The 10,099-nt window shown below is 44.8% G+C and overlaps 1 protein-coding gene across 1 annotated transcript; it reads left to right on the plus strand.

Annotated features, from left to right (window-relative positions):
- Positions 1–3,574: 3,574 nt before the first annotated feature.
- On the plus strand, positions 3,575–9,568 carry LOC129742446 (uncharacterized). The gene has a single exon (XM_055734343.1). The coding sequence runs from the start codon at positions 3,575–3,577 to the stop codon at positions 9,566–9,568; it is 5,994 nt and encodes a 1,997-aa protein (XP_055590318.1).
- The last annotated feature ends 531 nt before the right edge of the window (positions 9,569–10,099 follow it).

Consider the following 10,099-nt stretch of genomic DNA (forward strand, 5'->3'; position numbering starts at 1 on the left):
ACCTAGGCTCTTACTTAATTTAGAATAGCCCAGAAATGACAATGTATGCGAATGTTTATTATGGTTGTTCCTAGAAATAGCTATTTATGAGATTATAAAACCGGTTAGCGCTAGCAAAACATTAACGCCAGTTTTGAGAGAGTACTTTTTTAAGTTTCTAATATTCAGAAGAAAAATAATTAAAAATCAAGCAAGACATGTCCAAATTTTATAATTTTTGGTGCCGTAAAAAAATTTACCTTAGAATAGGACGGATTGGCTTAATGCTATCACCTTCAAAACTGGATATACTGGTTTTACTAGTCTATAACAACACTGTTGGCGAAACAATACTTTTCAGACAATCGTCAATTTTTTTTTTGAATAAAAGCTTTTGTAATTCATTTACCTATTACCTATTTAGGATGCAATAAAATGCTAATCAAAATGACACATGATTGCTAAGCATCACACGTTTGTTAAAATTGATATTTCATCCATTCAAACATTTGTTTGTATGATTACAGCTGATAGAAATTTTTGTTATTATTTTTACTTTTTATGTATATTAGCACCTTTATGATATTTCCTATATCAAGTTGCAAGTTGCACGTGTCAAGTCGGAACACGCGCAATCTCCCTGACGGCGTTGGTACGGTGGCATAGCCAACTCTATCATCAACACCGTACGACATCGCTGCGGACCGGCGACCAGTTTGGCTGCGGTGTGGTGGTCCGATTTGCAACGCTCTCACGGAGATGAGACAATATCCACCTGCTGCTTCCTGTGGTATTTCGTGGTGCCAGTATCACTGCGCTGCACGCGCTGCTGCCAAAAACAAAAGAGTAAGTGACACGCACATTTATCCTCTAGGGTGCTCGGCATTAGGCCGGAATTAGAAGCCTTTTCTTCCTTCCTTGGCCACAGATTGCGCCACTTACAATAAGAGGGTCTCTCTCGCTACACTTTTCGAGAAGCTTTTGATAAGCAGAATGAATAGCTTTTTAAATGAAAACAACGTTTTTTACCGTTTATAATATGGTTTCAAATCAGGATCCAGCACGCTTACTTTACAGCTATCTGCGAGCTGATGGATTCTGTCATTCGTGAAATAGACACGAAAAAAATTGTAGGCTGTCTTTTTCTTGACCTTAAAAAAGCCTTTGACACTTTAAACCACGAAATTTTGTTGAACAAACTTGAGTGCTATGGCATGAGAGGCTTAATCAACGACTTAATACGCAGCTTTTTGTCAAATAGAAAACAATTTGTCTGCTTAGGAGAAGAAAAGAGCTCCCTAGAAAAGCTGGAGGTTGGTGTTCCGCAAGGCAGTAATATCGGACCCTCACTCTTTCCACTTTACATAAACGATCTCAGTAAGTTGCCGTTACACGGTACACCTCGCCTGTTTGCAGATGACACAGCTCTCTTTTATCCCGCAAACTGTTCCAATATCATTATCAACCATATGGAAGAAGATTTAAGGGTTCTTAATAGTTATTTTTCCGCCAACCTCCTGACCTTGAATCTAGCTAAAACGAATTACATGATTTTTCACTCTCCTCGAAAAAAAATCGAACCACATAACGATCCTAAACTATCTACAACAGGCATGTCAAACTGGGGGTTCATTAACTTTGGTTCCCGTTGGCCGAATTCTTTCAAAAACGGAGTTTTTAAAGGATTGTATTCATCACTGTTAATGAGTCGGGGCGGTCGAACATATTGACGCCTCATTAACAGTAATGACTAATGAATACCATTGTAAAAAAGTAAGCTCATTTTGAAGCCTAATAACTTTGTTTATCTTAACTCTTATCGGAATGCAGTCTTCGGATGAAATATTTTTCATAATTAAGGCTCTAAGAAAACCCATTTTTGAAAGAAATCGGCCGAAGGAAACCAATATTATTGATGAAAACTGTTTTTTTATTGGCATCAAAAATCGTCCATTCATATTCCTAAGCCCCTGTGGTTATGCAATTTTTTTTTAATTGTCAAGCATTTTTCTGCCCTTACTTCTTTCCGAACGAACAAACTCAAATATTAGAAAAACATTAAAAATTGCAATCGAGCGCAACAACAATGGTTAAAATCGGTCCTTATTTGACGAAACGGCATGCATTTCACAATGAGTGTTCTGGTCGGACATTTAGTCGCCTCATTAAAACAGTGATGAATATCAACCTTAAAAAAGTTAGCCAATTTTTGAAGCTTAATAACTTTTTTATATTAACTCTAATTGACGTGCAACCTTCAGATGAAATATTTTTCATAATTTAGGCTTTAAGAAAACCCGTTTTTGAAAGAAATCGATCGAAGGAGACAAAAGTTATTGACGAAAAACTGGTTTTTCATGTTCCTCTCGAACAAAATGTCTCAAAATCCCATACAAACCTCAGGCTCGTTGAGCGACCCCTCCCCGTGGTCCGATCTGGCCTAAATTTGGCATGAGATCTTGTACTAAGCCCAGGATCAATTTTAGCCTGCAGCGTATAACATTTCACAGGTTTTAAATTTGGGGCCGACCGAACCCGCTTGTCCAGTAATAACAAGGTCACGATCGACGGCGACGAGCTGGAGATAGTCGAAGACTTTGTCTATCTCGGCTCACTGGTGACCGCAGACAATGACACCAGCCGTGAGATCCGGAGGCGAATTATCAGCGGAAGTGTGGACTCCACAAGCAACTGCGGTCGAGAAGACTTAGCCCTCGCACGAAGTGTAACCTGTATACGACGCTTATTAGACCGGTTGTTCTCTACGGGCACGAGACATGGATATTGCTCGAGGAGGACCTGCGTACACTCGGAGTATTCGAGCGACGAGTGTTAAGAACCATCTTTGGCGGCGTACAGGAGAACGGAATGTGGAGGCGAAGGATGAACCACGAACTCGCGCGACTCTACGGCGAACCCAGTGTCCAGAAGGTGGTGAAGGCTGGCCGGATACGCTGGGCGGGACATGTTGCGAGAATGCCGGATGACTGTCCTGCAAAACAGGTGTTCGCCACGAATCCGGTAGGAACAAGACGAGCAGGGGCGCAACGAGCGAGGTGGTTAGACCAAGTGGAGCGTGATCTGGCGAACGTGGGGTGCCCGAGAAATTGGAGAACGGTTGCTGTTGGCAACTGGGAGCACTGCTAACACAGCAGCGGCGCTTCGTCGTCGCTGACAACTGACAGTTCCGTGATTTGGTGCAGACGTTCATTCCAGTCCAGCAGTCGAACCGGAAATAAAGTTTAAGTGCTTACTAGCCAAGTCGGTCTAATCCTAATGTGCTTAAGCTAAAATACTCCTATTGAACTAAGAGTGAAATACTCAATTCGGCGTAGACTGAAGGATTTAAGTCGAAACAGATTATACTTTGAGCTTTTAGCCAAGTATCCAGATTAGTAACCCTTCCGGTTGTCGGGAAATAATTACATTGGTAGCAACACCGTTTATGTAAGTCACTTTTCCAGTTATATCTAAATTGAAAACTCCTAATTGTACTTAAAATAAATTACAGTTTGAAGCTGTATTCAACTGCTATCAAAGCGGCGTTTTTTCTCCTCCCACAACCCGGAACAATCTTCAAAATAAACGCAGCGATATGGCAGCAGCGGAAACCAGCGCGCCATCCCCTGCGACGAATCCCGAGGAAACATTTCACTGTGTTGCATGTAATCTTCCGGATTCAATAGCAGATCTTGTACAATGTGATCAATGCGACCAGTGGTGGCATCAGTCTTGTGCGGGCGTCACCGCATCCATCAAAGATAAGCCATGGACATGTCGAAACTGTCTTCCAGCAGAATGCAGTAAAAGCGATATTTCTCATGTCAGCTTACCATCCAAGGGAATACGTTTGAAGTTGGAGCAGCTGGCTGAAAAGCGCGCTCTTGAAAAAAAGGCACTCCAAATTAAATTGGATGCAATCCAGGCCGAACTGAAGATGGTCGATGATAAATATAAGCTGTTGCAAGCCGCTGCCAACGAATTGGATGACAACGTTAGCGTTCGTAGTCGAGTAAGCAGAACCACCAGTTTTGAGCGAACCACCGAGTGGCTCGATCAGATTTCCGATACAGAAAATACGGCAGGCGGTCCTTATCTTCCCGGGTCGGGAATTAGCCCGACTGTCGAACTGAATTCAACAACAACTGGTGTAGCTAAAAAGAAGCCAATCGAGTCAACTCCGAGAGCAATTCCATCCCAGGTCAGGCAGAAGAAAAGGAAGGACCGTCAGCAGCAGAGGGCCGAGCCAAAACCGTTTTCCGAAGACGACCCGAACTTATCAGAACAACATTTGGAAGAGGATGGCGTTCTGAAACTCCGTCCGAAACGCCATCACCAACCAGCACTTTCGGTTCCAACAGTCCCCGTTGGTCGTTTTCGAGAGCCCGTAACAGAGACAACGGGTCTTCCGAGTCATCATCCGGCGGATCCAGCGAAAGATGTGAATAACTTCATCAGCAACGGACACTCATCCAGAATGCAATCCATGTATGGTAAACCACTACCTCCTCCCCTCATCCCCGAGAATCAAGGTAAGCCCTTTGCCAATAATTGCCTATCAAATGACACATTATATGAGCCTCATGAGTCCCTGATAAAACAGCTAGGGAGTTGCCCAAACGAAGGTTTAAACTTTATGGAAATTATCGCGGATTATACGCCGACAACAGCTCAATTAGCGGCACGCCAGGTCATGTCTCGGGACCTTCCAACCTTTGATGGGAACCCGGCTGACTGGCCCGTCTTCATTAGCACGTTTACGACTACCACATTAGCGTGTGGGTTCAATCAAACGGAAAATTTGATACGCCTCCAGCGTGCCCTCAAAGGCGATGCGTTACAGTCGGTACGCAGTCGCATTCTTGTGCCCAATTCAGTGCCGCGAATAATTGATACCCTTCGTAATTATTATGGTCGCCCTGAACAGTTAATGAAAGTCCTTTTAGCCAAAATAAAATCTATTCCCGCCCCAAAATCAGACAAGCTTGAAACATTGATTCATTACGGCATGGCCGTTCAAAGCTTCTGTGACACTTTAGATGCAGCCAATCAAACCTCTAATTTTTCGAATCCGTCGTTGCTCGCCGAACTAGTGGACCGTTTGCCGAGTGAGTATAAGATGCAGTGGGGATCTTATATTAAAATTTATCAAGAAGTTAACTTAAAACATTTTGCGGAATTCATGTCTGAACTCATGGATTCAGCCAGGCGGGTCACTTCCTACACCGGAAATTCGAACCGAATGGAGGACCGGAGCAAACCAAAACGGGGAGCGCTTCACATACACGCAGAAGACAATCCAGAAGTGGAAACGGGAGAACGTAGGTGCAGTGTATGCAGTCAAAACCACCGCCTTAAGGAGTGCGACAACTTCAAGCGTCTCAGCGTTGACGAACGAATGCAGGTTGTGCAACGGGAGAAGCTGTGCCGAAACTGCTTAAATTTTCATGGAAATCGTTCCTGTCGTGTAAATGGGCAATGTAACGTGGACGGTTGTAAGATCCGCCACCACCCGCTTCTTCACCTCGTCCGTGGTCAGCAGATCCAGCCTGTTTCCAGTGTTGCAACAAGTCAACCGTCGAATTCAAACGATCGTAGTCCACCTGTTTCTCCATCTAACGCTGCTTACGACAATCACGTCCATCGTAGCTATTCGCAACTGTGTCTCTTCCGAATCGTACCGATAGTTATTTATGGGAGTGAAAACCGTAAAATAGAATCCTTTGCTTTTCTGGATGATGGATCTTCACTTACACTCGTAGAGGAGGACCTGATCCGGGAGCTTGGAATACAGGGAGAGCCGCAAACGCTCTGCCTTAGGTGGACAGGAAACATGACACGCATCGAAAAGGCCTCCAAGATAGTGGAACTCAACATTTCGGGGATTAATCGTTCTCGTTTCAAACTCCGGGACGTTCGTACTGTGAAAGCCTTAACACTTTCGCAACAAACTCTGAATTATCAAGATTTATCCGATTCGTTCCCTCACCTACGAGGTCTTCCTATCTCAAGTTACTACAACGTTGTACCCCGAATCCTGATTGGGCTGAATAATCTACGCTTGACGGTTCCGCTCTCTATAAAAGAAGGTGGGCCAAATGAACCCGTTGCCGCTAATACCAGGTTGGGATGGTGTGTCTACGGAGGATCCACGGGATCATCGTTATCTGTAAACATACACAGCAACGGATGCTCGTGCGATGAGGCGCTGGACACAACTGTGCGCAATTACTTTGCCTTGGAAGATGTCGGAGTTTCTGGTTGCCCGCAGGTAGAATCGGAAAGCGATAAACGTTCTAAGCAGATCCTGGAGGAAACTACAGTACGTCAGAATAATCGGTTTCAAACCGGACTTTTGTGGCGATTCGACCACTATGAGTTTCCCGATAGTCGACGCATGGCCGAGAAGCGGTACGAATGCTTAGAACGAAAGTTGAAAAGAAATCCAAAGATGCTACAAATCGTCAGTAAGCAGATGCAGGAGTATCAAGAAAAAGGATACGCACGACTTGCTTCTAAAGAAGAGCTACAAAAGGCGGATTCTCGAAAAGTGTGGTATCTTCCATTAAATGTAGTGATCAATCCAAAAAAGCCAGACAAAATTCGAATGGTGTGGGACGCAGCCGCGACGGTCGGTGGCGTGTCTCTGAATACCATGTTGATGAAAGGTCCAGATCAGCTCAACAAATTGCCATGGGTGCTCTTTCGATTCCGGCAATTCGCAGTGGCAGTTTCGGGAGACATAGCGGAAATGTTCCACCAAATACGGATACGCCCGGAAGACCAGCAAGCACAAAGATTCTTGTGGAGAACTGATCCATCTAAGGCACCTGACGTTTTTATCATGCAAGTAGCCACCTTCGGTGCTACATGCTCTCCTGCATCAGCACATTTTGTGAAAAACAAAAATGCATTAGAATACAGAGATATTTTTCCCCGAGCCGTAGAAGAAATACTTGAGTGTCACTATATGGACGATTACTTAGGCAGTTTTGGAAGTGAGGAAGAAACAGAAAAAATTGCGAAGCAGGTTAGAACTGTACATTCTTATGGTGGATTTAATATCCGTGGGTGGCGTTCGAACAGCCAGAAAGTTCTAGAAGGTATGGGGGAATCAACAATTGCAGATCCTAGATCGTTGAATCTGGAACACACCGACGTAGAAAGAGTGTTAGGTATGCACTGGCTTCCGAGGGAGGATTCCTTGGCGTATTCCACGAGTTTTCAACCAGAATTAAGTGAACTAATAGCGAGCAAGCGACGTCCAACGAAGCGGCAGGTACTCAGATGCCTTATGAGCATTTTCGATCCGCTAGGTTTGTTAGCAGCCTTTGTGGTTCAGGGAAAGGTGTTACTTCAAGATATCTGGCGAGCTGGAACCCTGTGGGACGAGGAAATCAATGATCGAGCTAACGGAAAATGGACCACTTGGATTGAACAATTCCCTCTCATTGCTGAACTTCGTATTCCTAGGTGTTATTACCTCGGTGCAAACAACAACACATATCGACACCTGGAACTTCATTTATTTGCAGATGCTAGCGAAGATGCATACGCAGCAGTTGCCTACTTTCGCATCCCGAATCCAGCCGGCGGTTTCCGAATCTCCCTTGTTGCAGCCAAGACGAAAGTAGCCCCTCTACGCCATTGGTCGATACCCCGTTTAGAGTTGCAGTCTGCAGTTTTAGCGGCGAGATTAGGAACATTTATCAAAGCAGGTCATAAACTTCGCATCGAACGCACAGTATTCTGGTCGGACTCAAGCACTGTTTTGGCGTGGATACGCTCAGACCATCGACGCTACTCGCAATTTGTAGCCTGTCGAGTATCGGAGATATTGTCAACAACCACCATTGCAGACTGGCGATGGGTACCTACGAAGCTGAATGTAGCAGACCTGGCCACGAAATGGGGACAAGGTGGTCAACTCGATGTGAACGGTTCCTGGTTTCACGGTCCACTGTTCTTAACAATGTCGGAAGAAAATTGGCCGATACAAAAATCCATCCAAACAACGGATTTGGAACAAAAGACGTGCAACGTGCATCTTAGTGTTTTCATCCCCGAACCAATGATCGATCCAACCAGATTTTCTAGATGGGATCGTATGAGGAGAGCAATGGCATATAGTTTTCGCTTCGTCCACAACTGTCGAAACCCTCGAGCGAAATCTAATAGCTTCCATCTCAAACAGGAAGAGTTACTGCGAGCTGAAAACTACTTGTTCCAAACCGCACAGTGGTCTGCCTTTGCAGATGAAATTTGTACAATAATGTGCCATCGTCCGAAAGCAGAAGGGATGCATGTCCCTATGGATAAGAAAAGTAAACTCTACCAGCTGTCACCTTATCTAGATGAGAATAACGTGCTACGCGTCGACGGACGCATCGGCGCTGCTGCTAACGCGAGTGAAAATTTGAAATTTCCTGTAATCCTACCTAAGAAACATCCAATAACCAACCTGTTTATCGACTTCTACCACCGTAAATATCAACACGCCAACTTTGAGACAGTCGTCAATGAGCTGCGTCAAGTCACACACATTCCCCAGGCTCGGTCGCAGGTTAAGCATATAGTAAAACAGTGCCAATATTGTAAGGTGTACAAAGCACGACCACAAGTACCAAGAATGGCCCCTCTACCTGCAGCTAGGCTCGCATCTTACACGCGACCGTTCACTTACGTCGGTCTAGATCTCTTCGGACCCATTCTGGTCAAAGTGGGTAGAACAACAGTTAAACGATGGATCGCTCTCTTCACGTGCTTAACTGTTCGCGCCATTCACGTGGAAGTAGTGTTTAGTCTGAGTACAGAGGCCTGTATTATGGCTATTCGACGATTCACAGGACGGCGAGGATTCCCACAAGAGTTCTACTCAGACAACGGCACGAATTTCCGTGGAGCAAACAATGTGCTACAAGAGCAGGTTCGTAAAATCGAAGAGGGTCTTGCATCAACTTTCACTAACACTACCACAAAATGGATTTTTATTCCTCCCGGCACACCTCATATGGGCGGCGCATGGGAACGAATGGTGCGCTCTGTGAAAACCGCAATGGAATCCAGCCTGGCATCTGGGCGCAAGTTAGATGATGAAGGCCTCTGGACGTTGGCAGTAGAATCTGAAAGTATCGTGAATTCTAGACCACTTACATATCTACCGTTGGAAGCAGAGGAAAGTGAAGCGCTCACCCCGAACCATCTGCTGCTTGGAAGTTCCAGTGGTGTAAAGCAGCCTTCTATTTTGCCACTAGACGAAGTGTTGGTGCTAAAAAATTGTTGGAACAAGGTCCAACACCAAGCGGACATGTTTTGGCGTCGATGGGTCCGCGAATATCTACCGGAATTGACTATACGCACCAAATGGCTAGGCGAAACAAGACCAATATGTGTTGGGGACTTAGTAATCATCGTTGACGAGGCAAAACGAAACGGTTGGGTGCGTGGCAAGATTAATGAAGTGATCCAAGGGCAAGATGGGCGTATTCGAAAAGCAATCGTTCAAACTCATAGAGGGCTCATTAGGCAATCGGTGTCGAAATTAGCAGTACTTGATGTTGCTGCAAGAAGTAATCCAAGATCAGACTGACCAGGGTTACCGGGGGGAGGATGTTGGCAACTGGGAGCACTGCTAACACAGCAGCGGCGCTTCGTCGTCGCTGACAACTGACAGTTCCGTGATTTGGTGCAGACGTTCATTCCAGTCCAGCAGTCGAACCGGAAATAAAGTTTAAGTGCTTACTAGCCAAGTCGGTCTAATCCTAATGTGCTTAAGCTAAAATACTCCTATTGAACTAAGAGTGAAATACTCAATTCGGCGTAGACTGAAGGATTTAAGTCGAAACAGATTATACTTTGAGCTTTTAGCCAAGTATCCAGATTAGTAACCCTTCCGGTTGTCGGGAAATAATTACATTGGTAGCAACACCGTTTATGTAAGTCACTTTTCCAGTTATATCTAAATTGAAAACTCCTAATTGTACTTAAAATAAATTACAGTTTGAAGCTGTATTCAACTGCTATCAAAGCGGCGTTTTTTCTCCTCCCACAACCCGGAACAGTTGCCATGGACCGAGTGAATTTTAGGAATTATGTTCGTCAAGCTATGTCGTAAGACGGA

This window comes from Uranotaenia lowii, chromosome 2 (genome assembly GCF_029784155.1).
Source record: "Uranotaenia lowii strain MFRU-FL chromosome 2, ASM2978415v1, whole genome shotgun sequence".
NCBI lineage: Eukaryota > Metazoa > Arthropoda > Insecta > Diptera > Culicidae > Uranotaenia > Uranotaenia lowii.

Bases quoted from the DNA above. Each gene is read 5' to 3' on its own strand.
- LOC129742446 (XM_055734343.1), top strand. From the start codon at position 3,575: ATGGCAGCAGCGGAAACCAGCGCGCCATCCCCTGCGACGAATCCCGAG.